The following is a 24,057-nucleotide window of genomic DNA, read 5'->3' on the forward strand; positions in this document are numbered from 1 at the left end:
TCTCTTTGTTGGCTACATAGAACAGTCGATCTTCCGTAATTACACTGGCACCACTCCCCACCTCTTCCTCCGTTACATTAATGACTGCATTGGTGCCACCTCGTGCTCCCTCGAGGAGGTTGAACAATTCATCAACTTCACCAACACATTCCACCCTGACCTTAAATTTACCTGGACCATCTCTGACACCTCCCTCCCCTTCCTGGACCTCTCCATCTCCATTAATGATGACTGACTTGACACCGTCATTTTTTTACAAACCCGCCAACACCCACATCTACCTTGATTACACCTCTTCCCACCCTACCTCCTGCAAAAATGCCATCCTGTATTCCCAATTCCTCCACCTCCACCGTATCTGCTCCCATGAGGACCAATTCCACCATAGAACACACCAGATGGCCTCCTTCTTTAGAGACCGCAATTTCCCTTCCCACATGGTTAAAGATGCCCTACAACGCATCTCGTCCATATCCTGCACCTCCACCCTCAGACCCCACCCCTCCAACCGTGACAAGGACAGAACGCCGCTGGTACTCACCTTCCACCCTTCGCATAAACCAAATCATCCGCCCACATTTCCATCACCTCCAAACAGACCCCATCACCAGGGATATATTTCCCTCCCCACCCCTCTCCGCCTTCTGCAAAGACCGTTCCTTCCGTGACTACCTGGTCAGGTCCACGCCCCCCTTCAATCCATCCTCCCGTCTTGGCACCTTCCCCTGCCACTGCAGGAATTGCAAAATCTGCGCCCACACCTCCTCCCTCACCTCCATCCAAGGCCCTAAAGGAGCCTTCCGCATCCATCAAAGTTTTACCTGCACATCCACCAATATCATTTATTGTATCCGTTGCTCCCGATGCGGTCTCCTCTACATTGGGGAGACTGGACGCCTCCTAGCAGAGCGCTTTAGGGAACATCTCTGGGACACCCGCACCAATCAACCACACCGCCCTGTGGCCCAACATTTCAACTCCCCCTCCCACTCTTCCGAAGACATGGAGATCCTGGGCCTCATTCACCGCCGCTCCCTCACCACCAAACGCCTGGAGGAAGAACGCCTCATCTTCCGCATTGGAACACTTCAACCCCAGGACATCAATGTAGAGTTCAACAGTTTCCTCATTTCCCCTTGCCCCACCTCACCCCAGTTCAAACTTCCAGCTCAGCACAGTCCCCATGACTTGACCTACCTGGCTATCTTCTTTTCTACCTATCCACTCCACCCTTCCCCTCCCCCAACCTATCACCTTCATCCTCTCCCCCACTCACCTATTGTACTCTATGCTACTTTCTCCCCACCACCACCTTCCTCTCACTTATCTCTCCACGCTTCAGGCTCTCTGCCTGTATTCCTGATGAAGGGCTTTTGTCCGAAACATCGATTTTATTGCTCCTCGGATGCTGCCTGAACTGCTATGCTCTTTCAGCACCACTAATCCAGAAAATGCCTTCTTAACAGTATTATCAACCTGGGTAGCAACGTTCAGGGATCTATGTACATGGACTCCAAGATCCGTCTGCACATCCACACTACTAAGAATCTTTCCATTCATCCAGTTGTCTGCCTTGCTGCTATTCTTCCTAAAGTGTATCACCTCACATTTAGCTGCATTGAACTCCATTTGCCACCTCTCCAGCCCAATTCTGCAGTTTATCCACGTTCCCCGCAACCTACAACATCCTTCCACACTGTCTACTAATCCACCGACTTTAGTGTTATCTGCAAACTTATTAACCCATCCACCTATGCTTGCCAGCACCGGTCCCAAAATAGATCCCTGTGGCACACCATTAGTAACCGGACTCTAAGCTGAATATTTTCCAACAAACCATCACTTGCTGCTTTCTTTCAGAAAGCCAGTTTCTGATCCAATCTGCTAAATCTCCCTTAATCCCTTGCCTCTGTATTTTCTCCAACAGCCTACCATTGGAACCTTATTAAAGGCCTTACTGAAGTCCATGTACAACACATCAACTGCCCTACCCTCATACTTGATCACCTTCCCAAAACCTCAACGAGGTTTGAGAGACATGACCTGCCTTTGACGAAACCATGTTGACTAACTGTAATCAGTTTGCTTGCTGGATGATTATAAATCCTATCTCTCATAAACCTTTCCAAACCTTTTTCTCCAACAGATGTAAGGCTCACTGATCTATAATTACCTGGGTCATCTCTACTGCCTTCTTGAACAAGGACAAACGATTTGCAATCCTCTAGTCCTCTGGCACTGAACATAGGTTCAGACAATGATGACTCAAAGCCAAAGGCTCCAACAGCTTCTCCTCTACAGCTTCTGAGAGAATCCTTGGATAAATCCTATCTGGCACAGGGGACTTGTCTACTTTCATTCCTTCTTCCTTACTGACCTCGATCATTTCTAGTCAAATACCTCATATCTCATTCTTCTCCTCTACAACATTCTCCTTTTCCTGAGAGAAAACTGATGAGAAATATTCATTTAGCATCTTTCTGAACTCCACAGGGTCCACACACAACTTCCCACTTCTGTCTTTGACTGGCCCTATTCCTACCCTAAATCATCCTTTTATTCCTCACATACCTATAGAAACTTTAGGGTTCTCCTTTATTCTACCTGTTAAAGGCTACTCATGTCCTCTCTTTGCTCTTCCTAACTCCCTTTAACTTCTTCCTAGCTAATCTGTAACTCTCCATCGCCTCATCGTCAAATAAGCCTCCTTCTTTGGCTTAACAAGAGATGCAATTTCTACCGTAAACCACGGTTCCTTTATCTTATCACTTCCTCCTTCCTGCCTAACAGGGACATATCTACCAAGGGCATGCAATATCTGCTCCTTAAACCAGCTCCACATTTCAACTGACCCCCATCCGTTGCATTTTGCTACCCCATTTTATGCATCCTACATCTTCCTAATTGCATTATAATTGCCCTTACCCCATCGATAACTCTTGTGCTGTGGCATGTACTTATTCCGTTCCATCACTAAACTAAATGTAACCAAAATCACTACACAAGCACCCCCAACTGTGGATGGTCATCCCTCCCCAATCATCAAGATACAAGATTTTGGGGTTGCGAATTCTGAGACATCAATGGCTGCCACAGTCCTCACACTGAATGCTAATAATTTCAAAGCCCTTATAAATCCTTAGGCCTTTTTTTCTATTGATGGGCATAGTTAATGACAGATATTTGAAGCATATCTGCTGCTGAAAATAAATGCTGTGCGAAGTTGGGCACTTGTTCTTTTTATTAAATTTCCACCAGACTGAACTCCACTCCTGCTTTGCTCAGCCTCACTCCCCTCGGGTCACATCAAATCTGAAGCATCAAAATTGGGCAAAGGTAGGAAAAAAATTGGTGAAGCACTAACTTCTTAGAGAGGAAGAAAATTAGGAGAAGAGAAATAAGTTAAACGAGTTGTTTATCCCTTCATTGAAAAACATCTCTTATATTCTTGTCCGAAAAACATTCAGGTAAATGATATTAAATTCAGCATCATGAGGACCTAATTAATTATATAACTTGAAAAGAAATACAAGACAATTACAACATTATTGATAGAGAGAACAATCAGAAGTATTGATATTCTACAAAAGCACCAAACAACTTATTGGGCATCAAGTTTATTATTTAAAATGATTAAATAACTGGCAGCTCTGATACAGATTACTGATTAATTAAGAAAATGCATGTTGTTTATCGTGTTGTTGGTTTAAGGGATTATATCACGTATAAAGATGATAAAGAACTTATTCCATGCAAAACAGCTGTTACAAGATCAAATCAGCTAGATCCCAAGATTGTTTAGTTGGCAGCATAGTATGTATACCTCAGGCTCGCCGGTGTCATGGTTAGTTTGAATCAGAATCTTTCCTAGTCTGATGTCCTTGCACACTGCAGTTAATGCTTGCTCCATTGTTTCACCAGCACGAAGGATAGAGACTCCTGTTATCTGAACAAACAATAATTCATTACTGCAATATTAAACATAGAACATTACAACGCAGTACAGGCCCTCGATAGTTCCACAGTTCAGCGCAACAATCTGAAGCTATATATCCTTCAGTATTCCATTTTCATCCATATGTTTATTCAATGACCATTTAAGTGCCCTTAGTTGGTGAGTCTAATACTGTTGCATGCCCCGACTACTCTAAGTAAAGAAACTACCTCTGACATCTGTCTTTTGTTCAAAGTTTGTGAAAAGATTTTATAGCTCGGGTGCTCGTTGTTGTGGTTCTGTTCGCTGAGCTGGGAATTGTGGGAGCCTCCTGTGAAGTGTTTCTGTGACATCCCAAGCACTGAGGATGTCACCGAGACAGGGGACGAAACGTCTGCAACACAAATTCCCAGCTCGGCGATCAGAACCACAACAGCTGTCCTTTGTAGAACAGAATAGGTTCCTTACAGTGTAGAAACAGGCACTTGGGCCCAACAAGTCCACACTGACCCTCCAAAGAGTAACTCACCCAGACCCATTCCCCTACCTAATTACTCTGCATCTACACCTGACGAATGCACCTAACCTACACATCCCTGATTACTATGGGCAATTCAGCATGGCCAATTCACCTAAACGGTACATCTTTGAATTACAGGAGGAAACCTGAGCACCCGGAGGAAACCCACGCAGACTCAGGGAGAACGTGTAAACTCCATACAGTTAGTTGCCCGTGACTGGAATCGAACTCGGGTCCCTGGTGCGGTGAGGCAACTGTGCTAACCACTGAGCCACCATGACACCTTTAGCCACTGCACCACCTTTCTATCACCACATAAATTAAAGCTATGTCCCTTCGTGCTAGCCATCACCATCCAAGGAAAAAGACTTTTACTATCCACCTTATTTAACCCTCTGATTATCTTGTATGTCTCAATTAAGTCACCTCCCAACCTTCTTCCTGAGAATGAAAATAGCCTCAAGTCCCTCAGCCTTTCTGCATAAGACCTTTCCTCCATACCAGGCAACATCCTAGTAAATCACCTCTGAACCTTTTCCAAAGCTTCCACATCCTTCCTATAATGCGGTGATCAGAACTATACACAACTCTCTAAGTGCGTCACACCAGAGTTTTGCACAGCTGCAGCATGACCTCGTGGCTCCGAAACTCAATCCCTCTACCAATAAAAACTAACACACCGTATGCCTTCTTAACAACCCTATCAACCTGAGTGGCAACTATGTACATGGACACCAAGATCTCTGTGCTCATTATCACCACCAAGAATTTTACCATTTGCCTAGTACTCTACATTCCTGTTGCTTCTTCCAAAGTGAACCATCTCACACTTTTCCACAGTAAACTCCATTTGCCACCTCTCAGCCCAGCTCTGCAGCTTATCTATGTCCCTCTTCACCTGCAACATCCTTCAGCGCTATCCACAACTCCACCGACCTTAGTGTCGTCCACGCATTTACTAACCCATCCTTCTATTTATAAAAATGACCAACAGTAGTGGCCCCAAAACAGATCCTTGCAGTACACCACTAGTAACTGAACTCCAGGAGTAACATTTCCGATCAACTACCACCCTCTGTCTTCTTTCAGCTAGCCAATTTCTGATCCAAACTGCTGAATCAACCTCAATGCCTCGCATTTTGTGCGAGAATCTTATCAAAGGTCTTACTGAAATCCATATATGGTAAAAAAAAACAATGACTGCAGATGCTGAAAACCAAATTCTGCATTAGAGTGGTGCTGGAAAAGCACAGCAGTTCAGGCAGCATCCGAGGAGCAGGAAAATTGATGGTTTGGGCAAAAGCCCTATATCAGAGTGCCTGCAGGGTGAAGAGATAAATGAGAGGAGGGTGTGGGTGGGGATGGGGAGAAAGTAGCATAGAGTACAATCGGTGAATGGGGGTGGGATGGAGGTGATCGGTCAGAGAGGAGGGTAGAGTGGATAGGTGGAAAGGAAGATAGGCAGTAGGACAAGTCATGGGACTAGTGCTGAGCTGGACGTTTGGAACTGGGGTGAGGTGTGGGAAGGGGAAGGTGAAGTGCACATTGATGCCCTGGGTTTGAAGTGTTCAGAGGTGGAAGATGAGTTCTTCCTCCAGGCATCGGGTGGGTGAGGGAGCGGCTGAGTGGGAGGGGGAGTTGAAATGTTGGGCCACAGGGCGGAGTGATTGATTGATGCGGGTGTCCCAGAGATGTTCCCTAACGCGCTCTGCTAGATGTCCAGTTTCCCCATTGTAGAGGAGACTGCATCGGGAGCAACGGATACAATAAGTGATATGGATGGATGTGCAGGTAAATCTTTGATGGATGTGGAAAGGCTCCTTTGGGGCCTTGGATGGAGGTGAGGGAGCAAGTGCGGGCACAGGTTTTGCAATTCCGGCAGTGGCAGGGGAAGGTGCCAGGACGGGAGGGTGGGTTGTTGGGGGGGTGTGGACCTGACTAGGTAGTCAGAGCGCTTTAGGGAACATCTCTGGGACACCGGCACCACACCGTCCTGTGGCCCAACATTTCAACTACCTCTCCCATTCAGCCGAGGACATAGAGGTCCTGGGCCTCCTTCATCGACACTGCCTCACCACCCGACGCCTGGAGGAAGAATGCCTCATCATCCACCTCGGAACACTTCAACCCCAGGGCATCAATGTGGACTTCACCAGTTTCCTCATTTCCCCTTCCCCCATCTCACCCTAGTTCCAAACTTCCAGCTCAGCACTGTTCCCATGACTTGTTCTACTGCCTATCTTCCTTTCCACCTATCCACTCCACCCTACTCTCTGACCTATCATCTTCATCCCCACCTCCATTCACCCATTGTACTCTTTGCTACCCTCCCCCACCCACCTCTCTGACCTATCATCTCCATCCCCACCCCCATTCACCTATTGTACTCTATGCTACTTTCTTCCCACCCTCATCCTCCTCTCATTTATCTCTCCACTCTGCCTCTATTCCTGATGAAGGGCTTTTGCCCGAAACGTTGATTTTCCTCCCCCTCAGATGCTGCCTGAACTGCTGTGCTTTTCCAGCACCACTCTAATCCGGAAATCCATATATACCACATCACTTTACCCTCATCCACCTGTTTGGTCACCATCTCAAAGAACTCAATAAGGTTTGTGTGGCACGACCTATCCTTCAAACAAAAACCATGTTGACTTATCCCTATCAACTTATCCCTCTCTGGATGATTATAAATCCCACCTCTTATAACCTTTTCCAACAGTCAACCCACAACCAAAATAAGGTTCAATGATGTATAATTATCAGGGTTATCTCTCCTCCCCTTTTTGAACAATGGGACATTTATTATCCTCCAGTCGTCTGGCATTATTTCTGAAGTCAATGACGACAAAGATCAAAGCCAAAGGCTCTGCAATCTCCTCCCTGTCTTCCCAGAGATTCCTAGGATAAATCCCATCCAGTGCAGGGGACTTACCTATTTTCACACTTTCCAGAATTGCTAACATCTCTTCCTTGTGAGCCTCAATCCCGTCTAGTCTAGTAGCCTGTATGTCCTCAACACATTGTCTTTTTCCAGTGTGAATACTGAAGAAAATTATTCATTTAGCGCTTCCCCTATCTCTTCAGACTTCACGCACAACATTCCACTATTATCCTTACTGGCCCTAATCTTATTCTAGTCATTCTTTTATTTCTAATATACCTATAGAAAGCTTTAGGGTTTTCCTTGATTCTATCTACCAACGCTTTCTCATGTCCATACCAGGCTCTTCTTAGCTCTCTCTTTAGTTCCATTTTAAACAGATTAGTGAGGAGAGAGGGCAGAGAGAAATGAGGGCTGCCAGGTAAGTCAGTTTTTCCCACTTAAAAAGGGACTTAGCTTGAGAGTTGGGTCTCCATTTTGAACAGAGTGGCAAGGAGAGAGGGTGGAGAGAAATGAGGGCTGCCGGGAAGTTTTTAAGTGGGAGAGACCTAAACCAGAGACCCTACGCCGTACAGCCTCCCTCCCACCCACTTTCTTTAATCTTACTAGGGGTCTGTAAACTCTAAGTTTTCAGGTTCTCATTTTTTTCTTTTCTTCTCTTCCTTATTTAGTTCTGTGTGGGTTTTCAGATTAGCAGGGTATGGCTGACAGGACAGTTGCATGTTCCTCCTGCAAAATGTGGCAAAATATGACACATGTCTCTGCCGACCACATGTGCAGGAAGTGCACCCAATTCCAGCTCTTTGAAAACCGAGTTAGGGAACTGGAGCTGGATGAACTGTGGATCATCTGGGAGGTTGAGGGAGAAATTGAGAGGATGTACAGGGAAGTGGTCACTCCCCAGACACAGGATAGGGACAGCTGGGTTACAGTCAGGGGGAGGAAAGCGGACCAACAGATAGAGCAGGGATCCCTTGTGGCCATTCCCCTCAGCAATAAGTATATCGTTTTGGATACTGCTGTTGGGATGGCCTACCAGAGGAAAGTCATAGTTGTCAGGTCTCTGACACTGAGGCTCAGAAGGGAAGGGGGAGAATAGAAAAGCGCTAGTGGTAGGGGACTCAATAGTTAAATAGATTGACAGAAGATTTTGTGGTCATGGACGGAACTCCCAGAAAGTATGTTGCACCTCCAGTGTCAGGATCCAGGATGTTGCCGATTGGGTTTACAGGATTGTGAAGGGGGAGGGTGTGCAGCCAGAAATCGTGGTACATATTGGCACCAATGATATAGCCAGGAAAGGGATTGAGTATCTGAAAAGTGACTACAGAGAGCTAGGTTGGAAGCTGAAGAGCAGGACGAGTAGAGTAGTGTTCTCAGGTTTGCTACCAGTGCCACGAGATTGTGAGGTGAGGAACAGGAAGCGAGTGCAGCTTAACATGTGGCTGCACAGCTGGTGCAGGAGGGAGGGCTTCAAATATTTAGAAGATTGGGATACATTCTGGGGAAGGCGGGAACTGTTCATGAAGGACGGGTTCCACCTGAATTGGAGAGGCACAAATGTCCTGGGTGGAAGATTTGCTCGTGTGGTTCAGGAGGGTTTAAACTAGTTTGGCAGAGGGGTGGGAACCAGAGTTATATATCTGAGAAGGGGGTAGTCAGATACGGGGAAGTGATAGGATGTAGTGAATCTATTGGGAAGATTATTCATGTGATGGAACAAAGGGATCGGTTAAAGTGTGTCTGCTTTAATGCAAGGAGTGTCAGAAATAAGAATGGTTAACTTAGAGCATGGATTACAACTTGGGACTATGATGTTGTCTCCATAACGAAGACATGGGTTTCACAGGGGCAGAAATGGTTGCTAGATGTTCCAGGGCTTAGAATATTTAAAACGAACAGGGACGGTGGAAAAAGAGGAGGGGGTTTAGCATTGCTAATGAGAGACTGCATTGCACTACAGAAACTAAGGTTGTTGAGGAAGGTTTGTCTACTGAGTCAGTATGGGTGGAAGTTAAGAATGGCAAGGGAGCAGCTACCTCATTGGGGGGGGGGGGGGGGGGGTTCTACAGACCTCTAATAGCAGTAAGGAGATTAAAGAACTCATAGGCTGGCAGATTTTGGAAAAATGCAGATGTAACAAGGTTGAGATTATGGGTGACTTCAACTTTCCCAATATTGACTGTAACCTCCTTAGTGCTAATGGCTTGGATGGAGCTGTTTTTGTCAGGTGTGTTCAGGAGGGTTTCCTTACTCAGTATGTAGATAGGCTGACAAAGGGAGAGGCTATTTTGGATTTGGTGCTCGGCAATAAGCCAGGACAGGTGTCAGATCTCGCGGTAAGAGAACACTTGGGTGACTGTGTCCACAACTGCCTCACATTTACCACAGCCTTGGAGAGGGAAAGGAGCAGTTACCAAGGGAAGATATTTAATTGGGAAAAAGAAAATTATGAAGCTATCACACAGGAGTTGGGAAGTACAGATTGGGCACAATTGTTCCATAGAAAGGGCACAACAAACACATTGAGACTGCTTAAGGAGCAGTTGTTGCGAGTGATGCACAAATTTGTTCCTATGAGACAGGAAAGAAGGGGTAAGGTTAAGGAGCCTTGGAGGAGCTTCTCGTCAAAACGAAGAAGGTAGCTTATGTAAAGTGGAGGAAGCAAGGATATGGCACAGCTTTACAGAATGACAGGCTTACTAGAAAGGAGTTCAGAAATGGACTGAGGAGAGCCGTGAGAGGGAACGAAAAAGGCTTGACAGGAAGGATTAGGGAGAACACAAAAGCACTTTACTCAGACGTGAGGAAAAGGAGAATGATCATGGAGAAGGTAGGGCTGGTCAGGGATAGCATAGGGAACTTTTGTGTGTGGAGTCTAAGCAATTAGGGGAAGCCCTAAATTAGTTTTTTTACTTTGGTTTTCACTAAGGAAAGGGACCTTGTTGTGAATGAGAACATTGAGGAGCTGGGAAACAGGCTTGAACAGATCAAGATTGATGAAGTTGATGTGCTGGATATTTTGGCAAACATTAAGATTGGTAAGTCCCCTAGGCAAGACCAGATTTATCTGAGGCTGCTCTGAGAAATGAGAAAGGAGGTTGCTAAGCCACTGGCAAAGATCTTTGCTTCCTCACTCTCCACAGTCGTACCAGAGGATTGGAGGGAGGCGAATGTTGTTCCTCTTTTCAAGAAGGGGAATAGGGAAATCCTTGGCAATTACAGATCAGTCAGTCTTATGTTTGTGGTCAGCAAGGTTTTGGAAAGAATTCTGAGGGATAGGACTTATGACTATTTGGCAAAGCATAGTTTGATTAAAGGCAGTCAGCATGGCTTCGTGAGGGGCAGGTCATGCCTCACAAATCTTATTAAGTTCTTTGAGGAGGTGACAAGACAGGTCGATGAAGGTTGAGCAGTGCATGTAGTGTATATGGACTTCAGCAAGGCATTTGATAAGGATCCCCATCGTAGGCTCATTCATAAAGTCCGGAGGTATGGGATACAGGGAGATTTGGTTCTCTGGATTTAGAATTGTTTGACTGACAGAAGGCAGTGAGTGGCTGTAGATGGAAAATATTTTGCCTAGAGGTCAGTGGTGAGTGGTGTCCCGCAAGACTCTGTTCATAGGCTCTATAATAGAGTCATAGAGATGTACAGCATGGAAACAGATCCTTTGGCCAACCAGTCCATGCCGACCAGATATCCCAACCCAATCTAGTGCCACCTGCCAGCACCCAGCCCATATCTCTCCAAACCCTTCCTATTCATATACGCATCCAAATGCTTCTTAAATGTTGCAATTGCACCAGCCTCCACCACTTCCTCTGGCAGCTCATTCCATACATGTATCACTCTCGGCGTGAAATAGTTGCCCCTTAGGTCTCTTTTATATCTTTCCCCTCTCACCCTAAACCTATGCACTCTTAGTTCTGGACTCCCCGACCCCAGGTAAAAGACATTGCCTATTTCACCTATCCATGCCCCTCATAATTTTGTAAACCTCTATAAGGTCACCCCTCAGCCTCCAACGCTCCAGGGAAAACAACCCCAGCTTGTACAGCCTCTCCCTATAGCTCAAATCCTCCAACCCTAGCAACATCCTTGTAAATCTTTTCTGAACCCTTTCAAGTTTCACACCATCTTTCTGATAGGAAGACCAGAATTGCACAGAATTTTCCAACAGTGGCCTAACCAATGTCCTGTACAGCCGCAACATGACCTCCCAACCCCTGTACTCAATTCTCTGACCAATAAAGGAAAGCATACCAAACACCTTCTTCACTATCCTATCTACCTGCGACTCCACTTTCAAGGAGCTATAAACCTGCACTCCAAGGTCTCTTTGTTCCGCAACACTCCCTAGGACCTTACCATTAAATGTATAAGTCCTGCTAAGATTTGCTTTCCCAAAATGCAGTACCTCGCATTAATCTGAATTAAACTCCATCTGCCACTTCTCAGCCCATTGGCTCATCTGGTCCACATTCTGTTGTAATCTGAGGGAACCCTCTTCACTGTCCACTACACCTCCAATTTTGGTGTAATGTGCAAACTTACTAACTGTATCTCTTATGCTCGTATCCAAATCATTTATGGTAAATGACAAAGTGTAGAGGGCCCAGCACCGATCCTTGTGGCACTCCACTGGTCACAGGCCTCCAGTCTGAAAAACAACCCTCCACCACCACCTTCTGTCTTCTACCTTTGAGCCAGTTCTGTATTCAAATGGCTAGTTCTCCCTGTATTCCATGAGAACTAACTTGCTAATCAGTCTCCCCTAGGGAACCTTGTCAAACGCCTTACTGAAGTCCATATAGATCACATCTACTGCTCTGCCCCCATCAATCCACTTTGTTACTTCTTCAAAAAACTCCATCAAGTTTGTGAGACATGATTTCCCACGCACAAAGCCATGTTGACTATCCCTAATCAGTCCTTGCCTTTCCAAATACATGTACATCCTGACCCTCAGGATTCCCTCCAACTACTTGCCCACCACCGAGGTCAGGTTCACCGGTCTATAGTTCCCTGGCTTGTCTTTATCGCTCTTCTTAAACAGTGGCACCACATTTGCCAACCTCCAGTCTTCTGGCACCTCACCTGTGACTATCAATGATACAAATATCCCAGCAAGAGGACAGCAATCACTTCTCTAGCTTCCCACAGAGTTCTCAGGTACACCTGATCAGGTCCTGGAGATTTATCCACGTTTAACCATTTCAAGACATCCAGCACTTCCTCCTCTGTAATCTGGACATTTTGCAAGATGTCACCATCTATTTCCCTACAGTCTATATCTTCCACATCCTTTTCCACTGTAAATACTGTTGCAAAATATTAATTTCGTATCTCCCCCATTTTCTGCGGCTCCACACAAAGGCCGCCTTGCTGATCTTGAGGGTCCCTATTCTCTCCCTAATTATCCTTTGTCCTTAATATATTTGTAAAAATCTTTTGGATTCTCCTTAATTCTATTTGCCAAAGCTATCTTATGTCCCCTTTTTGTCCTCCTGATTTCCCTCTTAAGTATACTCCTACTTTCTTTATACTCTTCTAAGGATTCATTCAATCTATCCTGTCTATACCTGACATATGGTTCCTTCTTTTTCTTAACCAAACTCTCAATTTCTTTAGTCATCCAGCATTCCCTATACCTACCAGCCTTCCCTTTCGCCCTGACAGGAATATACTTTCTCTGGATTCTTGTTATCTCATTTCTGAAAGCTTCCTATTTTCCAGCCGTCCCTTTACCTGCGAACATCTGCCTCCAATCAGCTTTCGAAAGTTCTTGCCTAATACTGTCAAAATTGGCCTTTCTCCAATTTAGAACTTCAACTTTTAGATCTGGTCTACCCTTTTCCATCACTATTTTAAAACGAATAAAAGTTGCTGACTCCAAAGTGCTCCCCCACTGACACCTCCGTCACCTGCCCTGTCTTATTTAAGAGTAGGTCTAGTTTTGCACCTTCTCTAGTAGGTACATCCACATACTGAATCAGAAAATTGTCTTGTACACACTTAAACCTTTAACACTCTGGCAGTTCCAGTCTATGTTTGGAAAGTTAAAATCCACTACCATAACAACCCTATTATTCTTACAGATAGCTGAGATCTCCGTGCGTTTGTTTCTCAATTTCCCTCTGACTATTGGGGGGTCCATATTACAATCCCAATAAGGTGATCAGCCCTTTCTTATTTCTCAGTTCCACCCAAATAACTTCCTTGGATGTATTTCCAGGAATATCCTCCCTCAGCACAGCTGTAATGCTATCCCTTATTAAAAATGTGACTCCCACTCCTCTTTTGCCTCCCTTTCTATCCTTCCTGTAGCATTTGTATCCTGGAACATTAAGCTGCCAATCCTGCCCAACCCTGAGCCATGTATCTGTAATTGCTATGATATCCCAGTCCCATGTTCCTAACCATGCCCTGAGTTCATCTGCCTTCCCTGTGAGGCTCCTTGCATTGAAATAAATGCAGTTTAATTTATTAGTCCTACCTTGTCTCTGCCTGCTCTGACTGTTTGACTCACCTCTGTTCTCAGCTGTACCCGGCTCACTATCTCCCTGGGTCCCACACCCCCCAACTTACTAGTTTAAATCCTCCCACGCAATTCTAGCAAATTTCCCTGCCAGTATTTTAGTCCCCTTCCAATTTAGTAGCAATCCGCCCTTCTTGTACAGGTCACTTCTACCCCAAAAAAAAGAGATTCCAATTGTCCAAAAATGTGAATCCTTCTCCCATACACCGGCTCCTCAGCCACGCATTCATCTGCTCTATCCTCCTATTCCTGTCCTCACTAACTCGTAGCACTGGGAGTAATCCAGATATTACTACCCTTGAGGACCTCCTTTTTAAATTCCTGCCTAACTCTCTGTAATCTCCCTTCAGAATCTCAATCTTTTCCCTTCCTATATCGTTGGTTCCAATATGAACAATGACCTCTTGCTGGCCCCCCTCCCCCACAAGAACATTCTGCACCCTCTCTGAGACATCCTTGATCCTGGCACCAGGGAAACAACACACCATTCTGCTTTTTCTCTGCTGGCCACAGAAACGTCTGTCTGTACCTCGGACTACAGAATCCCCTAACACAATTGATCTCTTGGAAGCCGACATACCCCTTGTTGCATTAGAGCCAGTCTCAATAGCAGAAACTTGGCTGTTCGCGCTACATTCTCCCGAGAATCCATCACCCCCTACATTTTCCAAAACCGTATACCCATTTGAAAAGAGTATATCCACAAAAGACTCCTGCCCTAGGTGCCGACATTTCTCACCCTTCCTGGAGTTAACCCCATCTATGTGACTGTATCTGAGACTTTCCCCCCTTCCTATAACTGCCATACTGTTGCTGTTGCAAATTCTTCATCGCTTCTATCTGTCTCTCCAACCGAGCCACTCGATCTGATAAGATTCGCATCCAACAGCATTTATGGCAGATATAATCCGCGGTAACCCTTAACCTCTCTTTAAACCCCCACATCTGACAAGAAGTACAGATCACTGCAAAGGCCATTTTTGCTCCTTCACAATCTATGAACCCAGAAAATAACACCGTCTTATTCCTCTACAAACACTGCCCCACGTTAAATTAATAGCTATGGCTTATATTTTAAGTTTAGTCAAGAGACTTATCTCCAAAAACATATAATCAAGAACGAATCCACTGTACTCACTACTGCAGCTTCTCTCTTGGACAGACTTAAAACAACAATTAACTTATCTGATTCTGTGCTGTGAACTTCGCCCAAACAGTTCCTCCAAGATTAGTTGTGAATTTCACTGTTTGTTAATTTTCCCAGATGCACTCCGATGTCCAGCAATACACGAATTCAAACAGCAAAGGCGGTAACTGTGCAGGTTTTCTCTCTCTCCTGCACTGTTCTCACCATGTGCTTCCTTTGTCTTCTCCTTTTTAAAACTGCTGTTGTTTTGACTTTTTTCTTCACAAGTTCCAAAACAATGCAACAGCATATAAAAGTAATTGCTGCTCCTGGAATTCGAGGAAAACACCTCCAACACCTAAAATATCTCAAGACAAAAGGAGCAGCTCTTACAGCCAGAAATTTTTCCCATCTTCCATCTTGGATTACCCAGAATCCAACTCGTCTTTGTAGTTTTTATAAATGACTTGGATGAGGAGGTTGAGGGGTATGTTATTAAAATTGCAGATGACACAAAGGTTGGAGGTACTGTTGATAGAATCGAGGGCTGTTGCAAGCTGCAGCGCGACATAGACAGGATGCAGACCTGGGCTGAGAAATGGCAGATGGAGTCCATCTGGATAAATGCAAAGTGTTCCATTTGGAAGGTCCAACTTGAATATAGGTTTAAAGACAGGATTGTTCGCAGTGTGGAGGAACAGAGGAATCTTGGTGTTCAAGTACATGGATCCCTCAAAGCTGCCACTCAAGTGGATAGGGTTGTTAAGAAAGTGTTTTGGCTTTCATTAATAGGGGAATCGAGTTTAAGAGCCACGAGGTTTTGCTGCAGCTCCACAAGACCCTGGTGAGACCACGCTTGGAATACTGTGCCCAGTTCTGGTCGCCCTATTATAGGAAAGATACAGTGGCTTTGAAGAGGTTGCAAAATGGTTTACCAGGATGCTGCCTGGACTGGAGGGCTTGTCTTATGAAGAGAGGTTGACTAAGCTCAGACTTTTCTCGCTGGAGAGAAGGAAGAAGAGAGGTGACCTGATCAAGATATACAAGGTAATGAGGGGCAAGAACAGAATTACTAGCCAGAGACCTTTCCCCAGGGCAGGATTGACTGGCACGAGTCATAGTTGTAAGATATTAGAAGGAAGGTGTAGAGGAGATGTCAGAGGTAGGTTCTTTACGTAGAGAGTTGTGAATGCAGTGATGGTGGAAGCAGAGTCGTTAGGGACATTTAAGTGACTGCTGGATATGCACATGTAAATTAAGGGGTCTGTAGGTTAGGTTATTTTATTTTAGATTAGGAATAACCCGCGGCACAACATTGTGGGCCAAAGGGCTTGTTCTTTTCTATGTCTTTCCTGGCTAACTTGTAACTCTCAAGTACCCTAACTTGAGCGTTCACATCTCATCTGAACATAAGCCGCCATCTTCCTCTTGACAAGAGATTCAACTTCTTTCGTAAACCCCGGCTCTCTTGCTCCACCAATTCCTCCCTGCTTGACTGGCACATACTTATCAAGGACACGCAGTAGCTGTTCCTTGCATAAGCTTGAATAAGCTCCACATTTCAATTGTGCCCACCCCCTGCAGTTTCCTTTCCATCTGGGATACACATACTAAACAATCACACTGCCCTATGGCTGATCATTTCAACTCCGCCAAGGACATGCACCACCAAATCCTGGCCACCCAATGACTGGAGGAAGAACACCTCATCTTCCGCCCTGGGATCCTCCAACCATACAGAATCAATATCGAATTCACCAGTTTCTCATCTCCCCTCCCCCCCACCTTATCTCAGATTGAACCCCCCAACAATTCCCAGCCCTCGTGAACTGTCCGATCTGTCCCTTTGGCTCCCCCACCCCGACTCGTGATGAAGAGCTTATTCTTGAAACATTGACTCTTCTACTCCTCAGATGCTGCCTGATTGGCTATGCTTTTCCAGCGCCACACTTTTTAACTCTGATCTCCAGCATCTACAGTGCTCACTTCCTCCTTATTGTGACTTTGCCTTTATCAGTTAGACCAGTGACCAGTCAATAAGTTGCAATAGTTGCACGTATGTTAACTGTATTATAGTTAAGAATTATCTGTAGTAAAATTATTTAAAATTATAAACTTTTAATGATGCATGTTTGAAACACAGCCTACCACTTTTTAAGAAGCCACCTTAACTTCACAGGAGAAGGATTATGCTGAGAACTAAACAAAATATTTGCAGATTGTGGGTGGCACGGTGGCACAGTGGTTAGCACTGCTGCCTCACAGCGCCTGAGACCCGGGTTCAATTCCCGACTCAGGCGACTGACTGTGTGGAGTTTGCACGTTCTCCCTGTGTCTGCGTGGGTTTCCTACGGGTGCTCCGGTTTCCTCCCACAGTCCAAAGATGTGTGGGTCAGGTGAATTGGCCATGCTAAATTGCCCGTGGTGTTAGGTAAGGGGTAAATGTATGGGTGGGTTGCGCTTCGGCGGGTCGGTGTGGACTTGTTGGACCGAAGGGCCTGCTTCCACACTGTAAGTAATCTAATCTAATCTAATAACTTTTGGATCCACAAAATGTTCTTCTCAGTTCCCTAGCTGTTTTTGAAATTTTTGAACGAATATCTTAATTTGGAAATGCCATGATTTGAATAAAAAGGCTTTTCTTCAAACTTGTAGCCTCTTATTCCTACCTTTCCTTATCCTTCAGGTAATTAGATTCCCTACAGTGTGGAAACGGGCCCTTCAGCCCAATCAGTCCACACTGACCCTCCGAACAGTAACCCACCCAGACCCATTTCCCTCTGACTAATGCACCTAACACTATGGGCAATTTACCATGGCCAATTCACCTGACCTGCACATCTTTGAACTGTGGGAGGAAACCGGAGCACCCGGAGGAAACCCATGCAGACATGGGGAGAGTGTGCAAACTCCACATAGACAGGTGCATGAGACTGGAATCGAACCTGGGACCCTGGTGCTGTGAGGCAGCAGTGTTAACCACTGAGCCACCATGCTGCGCCAATCTCTGGGTATTAATAACACAGGGCAGTTCCAACAAATATATATATCTAATTGGTATTTATCAAAATAGGGTACATAATGAAAGTACTACAATAACAGTAAAACATCATTAACCTCCCCATACAACGCTTATAAATCGCAAGTGACCAGGTTTAAGTGGATTTATTCTGAGGACCAGACTAAAACGGGGTGATCAGCTTGCACTGTCTGAAATTCCAGCTATTAATCAGATGACTCCTGTTCTGAAATTAGCTAACTATCACTCTGAGGCATGCTTTCTTATACTCCTTTCCATAAAGCAGTCTGTGAGATCAAACATTGACAGTATCCAGAATTAAATGGTTGATCAGTTTGACCACTGACAACATCACATATTTCTTATCTAGCATGGTTGGGTGATCTTCTGTTCATTAGGAGGCTTTCTTTGCTTTCCCCCTGGAAACAGACTTACCTTTCTGTTTTAACAAAATTTCATTTCAGACTAGCTTGCTTAAAAAGCTGTTGCAGCTTTTCTGTCATCTAACGAACTATAACAATCATGATCTCATGGAACGACAGAGCAAACGTAATAGGACAAATGGCATACGTCAGCTCCTATTTCTTATGATTTAAAGAGCAGTAGGAGCTCTACATGGTATTCTGACCAATATCTGTCCCTCAGCCAACATCTGAAAGCAAATTATCAGGTCATTAAAACATTGCTTTTTTTTAAAATGGGACCATGCTGCATGCAAATTCAGCCATACTTCTCAATTACATTTTAAAGGGCATATAATTGGTCATCTAAAACTCATGAAAAGTGGTATATAAATGGAAGACATTGTTGATAAAGTTTACTTTGTTAGGCTGAAGAAGTTTGTTTGATTTACGAAGATAACCAAACAAAACTAGTTTATAACAAAATCCCTTGGTCTCATCTCTTTGGGAGTGTACCTAAATGGCCAATTAATTTAACACCTCAATGGTATTCCCTTATAAATTATTCCAAAATTATAACTCTACTTAAAATAATCCTCACCTCCTTTTCAAATCCTAAACTTTAACCTTAAAACACATGTCCTGTATTTGAGCCCTCTAACATAGAGAACCATTTTCATGGATTTTGCTTTTTTTTAAAAAACAACCCGAGAAATTAAATCAGCACGATATCCTCCAATTTCTAAAGAGTTCACTTGTTCCCATATACTCTACATCATCCTTTTATCCGCTTATCCTCTCAAAAACAAAAAAACACTTGTTATAAAAATCTGACAAAAATATCACACAACACTAGTAATCTAATCTAATCTAATCACTTGAGGGATTTGACTGAAGCCTTGTGTAAAATTAATCATCAGTAAATTTGTGAAGACTTCCTAGAAAAAAAGTGAGATGCTCACCCTTTTTCCACCAAATCTCTTTCCTTCATACAGTTCTCCTTGAGGCGTTTCCACTGTAACAGGCTACAAATATTAAGCAGAAATGAGATTCAGTAATCAGTAAAAGAAGCACTTTGCCTTCAATTATTTTCTGACAGCAAATGCCAATTTGGAAATACTGGATTTGAGCCAGACCATAACACAGATTATGATGTGAGCCTCATTCTGTTACTTTGTCAGATAACAAAAGGAAAGAAACAAAGAAATATATGGGAGGTAATGATTTAAAAACTGGATATTCAGCCCAAAGAATCAATGTTGATATCTTATTTTCCACTGAGTATTCCAAATTCCTTAAGCCTTCTCTATTCCCAAATACTTTTCATTCATTTCTACTTTCAACTGAAAAATCACCCCCGCTATTTTTTGTTCTAATGAAAACAAATCAAAGGGTTCAGTTTTGCCAAGAATGGCTAAATCTGCTTCTACAATTGCAAAGCTAAATCAAACCAAGTATCAAGACAAACACATTTTTGTTTTGCTTATCAAGTCCAAAACCTCAGTGATTTCAATGATAAGCACAGGTGAAAATCTTACCTTGAGCGGCAAGAAAGAAAGGGCGTGTTCAATTAGTAACCTCATTAATCTCTTTGAATAGAAGATAAACTCATCTCGACTGGTTTCTTTATTTCTGTTCAACAGACAAAATGCAATAAGATATTACATAAGCAATAACGGTTCTGACACACCATTTATGACTAGGAGAAAGCAAGGACTGCAGATGCTTGAGATTAAAGTCGAAAAAGGTGGCACTGGATAAGCACAGCAGGTCAGGCAGCATTTGACGAGCAGGAGAATCACCTTTTCAGGTATAAGCCTTTCATCAGGAAGGTGGGTTGGCTGGGGAGGGGGTGGGGGGGTGGGGGGGCTGGTGGAAAGAAAACTGAGACATAAATAGGAGGGTGGAGTGGAGGGGGAGGTAGCTGGGAAGGTAATAGGTAAATGCAGGTGGGGAGCGATAGTGATAGATTGGAGTTGGGGTTGGAGTGGATAGGTGGGATCAGGTAGGACAGTTCAACAGAACAGTACAAAGTTGGAGGGCTGAGCCTGGGATGAGATGGGGAGAGGGAAGATGGGGTAACTGGTAAAGTCAATGTTCATGCTGCGTTGTTGGAGTGTCCCAAGGCAGAAGATGAGGCCTTCTTCCTCCAGACACTCGGTGGCTTGGGAGCCTCCATCTACACAGCATCAATGTTGATTTCATCAGCTTCCTCATCTTCCCTCCCCTCATCCCAGATCCAACCCTCCAAACCGGCACTGCCCTTTGAACTGTCCATCTTCCTTCGCACCTATCCACTTCCCTCCCCTCTGACCTATCACAATTCCCCCCCCCACCTGCATTTACCTATCGCCTTCCCAGCTACCTTCCCTGCAGCTCCACTCTCACTCACTTATTGATCCTTCAGTCCTTTCTCCACACCATTTCCCCTCCACACCATCACCATCCCACCCATGCATGCCAGCTTTAATCAAAAGATTAACCACAGATTAACATCGACATTTTGAAATTAATTGAAAATTATATTGATTATCTGACACATCCAACAAAAACGGGCGGCACGGTGGCACGGTGGTTAGCACTGCTGTCTCACAGCGCCTGAGACCCGGGTTCAATTCCCGACTCAGGCGACTCTCTGTGTGGACTTTGCACGTTCTCCCCGTGTCTGCGTGGGTTTCCTCCGGGTGCTCCGGTTTCCTCCCACAGTCCAAAAATGTGCGGGTCAGGTGAATTGGTCATGCTAAATTGCCCATAGTGTTAGGTAGGGGGTAAATGTAGGGTATGGGTGGGTTGCGCTTCAGCGGGTCGGTGTGGACTTGTTGGGCCGAAGGGCCTGTTTCCACACTGTAAGTAATCTAATCTAATCAAAAAAAAACAAAACTAAATCCAATTTAGTTACGTAAATAACAACAGAATGAAGGAACACAGAAACTAATTGAACGTTTCCAAGGTCATTTACTTCAAGTGACAAGCTCAAGTAGAAAGCTTTAGGATCCTCCTCCTATCTTCCTATATCAGCCTTGGCCCTGCAGTATTATTGCCACCTAAACTAAAAGATGATTAATTCAGTGCCCATTCCAGAGAGTTGAAGCATGCAAGTTGCCACTTTGAACCTCATTACTTCTGGGTAATCCGAGATGGAGGATAGGAAAAATTTCTGGCTGTAACAGCTACTCCTTTATTGAGGTATTTTAGGTGTTGGAGGTGATTTCCTTGAATTCCAGGAGCAGCAATTACTGTTTTATATGTTTTTGCATTGTTTCGGAACTTTGAAAAAAAAAGTCAAGAAAATGGGGGAGATACTAAATGAGTATTTTGCATCAGTATTTACTGCTGTGGAAAAGGATATGGAAGATATAGACTGTAGGGAAATAGATGGTGACATCTTGCAAAATGTCCAGATTACAGAGGAGGAAGTGCTGAATGTCTTGAAATGGGTAAAGGTGGATAAATGCTGAAAATGTGTTGCTGGAAAAGCGCAGCAGGTTAGGCAGCATCCAAGGAACAGGAGAATCGACGTTTCGAGTATAAGCCCTTCTTCAGGAATGCCCAAAACGTAGATTCTCCTGCTCCTTGGATGCTGCCTGACCTGCTGCGCTTTTCCAGCAACACATTTTCAGCTCTGATCTCCAGCACCTGCAGTCCTTACTTTCTCCTCAAAGGTGGATAAATCCCCAGGATCTGATCAGCTGTACCCGGAACTCTGTGGGAAGCAAGAGAAGCGATTGCTGAGCCTCATGCTGAGATATTTGCATCATCGATTGTCACAGGTGAGGTGCCGGAAGACTGGAGGTTGGCAAACGCGATGCCACTGTTTAAGAAGGGTGATAAGGACGAGCCAGGGAAACATAGACCAGTGAGCCAGACCTCGGTGGTGGGCAAGTTGTTGGAGGGAATCCTGAGGGATAGGATGTACATGTATTTGGAAAGACAAGGACTGATTAGGGATAGGCATCATGGCTTTGTGCGTGGGAAAAAATATCTCACAAACTTGATTGAGTTGTTGTGGTTCTGTTCGCCGAGCTGGGAGTTTGTGTTGCAAACATTTCGTCCCCTTTCTAGGTGACATCCTCAGTGCTTGGGAGCCTCCTGTGAAGCGCTTCTGTGATGTTTCCTCCGGCATTTATAGTGGCTTGTCTCTGCCGCTTCCGGTTGTCAGTTCTTGCTGTCCGCTGCAGTGGCCGGTATATTGGGTCCAGGTCGATGTGTTTGTTGATAGAATCTGTGGATGAGTGCCATGCCTCTAGGAATTCCCTGGCTGTTCTCTGTTTGGCTTGCCCTATAATAGTAGTGTTGTCCCAGTCGAATTCATTTTGCTTGTCATCTGCATGTGTGGCTACTAAGGATAGCTGTAGTGTTTTGTGCAGTCCTTGCATGGGATTTTGTACACTACATTGGTTTTGCTCATGCTGGGTATCGGGTCCTTCGTCCTGGTGAGTTGTTGTCTGAGAATGGCTGTTGGTTTGTGTGCTGTTATGAGTCCTAGTGGTCGCAGCAGTCTGGCTGTTAGTTCGGAAATACTCCTGATGTATGGTAGTGTGGCTACTCCTTTGGATTGCGGCATGTCCTCGTTCCGTTGTCTTTCCCTTAGGCATCTGTTGATGAAATTGCGCGGGTATCCGTTTTTGGTGAATACCTTGTATAGGTGTTCTTCTTCATCTTTTTGCAGTTCTGGTGTGCTGCAGTGTGTTCGCGGCCACCGGGAATGACCACCATTCCTCCGTCGCCGCAACCATTTCCGCCCCTCCGGTTGCCGTCGGCGCAGCCACTTCCGCCCCCACTGACATCACTAACCTGCAGGAGCACAAATCCTCAGGTTTCCCCGCCCCCACGCCGTCTTTCATCACTTCACGTAACCCCGCCCCCATGTAAACCCTCGTCACCACGCATAACCCCGCCCCACGCTTATTTCCGTCACGACGCATGACCCCGCCCCACGCTTGACTCCGCCCCCACATCGAGCAACGTCACCACGTCTAACTCCGCCCCTACTTCGATCTCTGTCCCCCCCCCTAACCCCGCCCCCAGCCCCAGCTCCAGTCCCACACCAGGTCCTAGCTCCCAACCATGCCGGATTTTCACCATCCCTCCAGATCTCCCCCTCTCTGAGGATGAAAGATCAGTCCTCAGCAGGGGCCTCACCTTCATTCCCCTACGCCCTCGGATTAATGAGTTCAACACGCGCCGAGATATTGAACAATTCTTCCGCCGCCTTCGCCTCCGTGCCTACTTTCACAACCAAGACTCCCGCCCACCCTCTGACGACCCCTTCTCCCGCCTCCAACACACCCCATCCACCTGGACACCCCGTGCTGGCCTCCTACCCGCCCTCGACCTCTTTATAGCCAACTGCCGCCGTGACATTAACCGACTCAACCTGTCCACCCCTCTCACCCACTCCAACCTCTCACCCTCAGAACGTGCAGCCCTCCACTCCCCTCTGCTCCAATCCCAACCTCACCATCAAACCCGCAGACAAGGGAGGCGCGGTGGTAGTTTGGCGCACTGACCTTTATACCGCTGAAGCCAAACGCCAGCTCGCGGATGCCTCCTCTTATCGCCCCCTTGACCACGACCCCACCTCCCACCACCAAACCATCATCTCCCAGACCATCCATGACCTCATCACCTC

The 24,057-nt window shown here is 45.3% G+C and overlaps 1 protein-coding gene across 2 annotated transcripts in view; it reads right to left on the reverse strand.

Moving 5' to 3' along the window:
* Positions 1-24,057, reverse strand: part of si:ch211-243j20.2 (uridine-cytidine kinase-like 1) — a 197,853-nt gene that overhangs the window by 20,602 nt on the left and 153,194 nt on the right. For both annotated transcript variants that reach the window (XM_060851760.1, XM_060851769.1), the window contains 3 exons: positions 19,964-20,057; positions 19,388-19,450; positions 3,824-3,946 (listed from right to left, as the gene is read on the reverse strand). In XM_060851760.1, the coding sequence (XP_060707743.1) occupies positions 3,824-3,946; positions 19,388-19,450; positions 19,964-20,057 (280 nt within the window). The remainder of the gene's footprint in view (positions 1-3,823; positions 3,947-19,387; positions 19,451-19,963; positions 20,058-24,057) is intronic.

The sequence above is a fragment of the Hemiscyllium ocellatum genome, chromosome 3 (genome assembly GCF_020745735.1).
Source record: "Hemiscyllium ocellatum isolate sHemOce1 chromosome 3, sHemOce1.pat.X.cur, whole genome shotgun sequence".
Lineage (NCBI taxonomy): Eukaryota > Metazoa > Chordata > Chondrichthyes > Orectolobiformes > Hemiscylliidae > Hemiscyllium > Hemiscyllium ocellatum.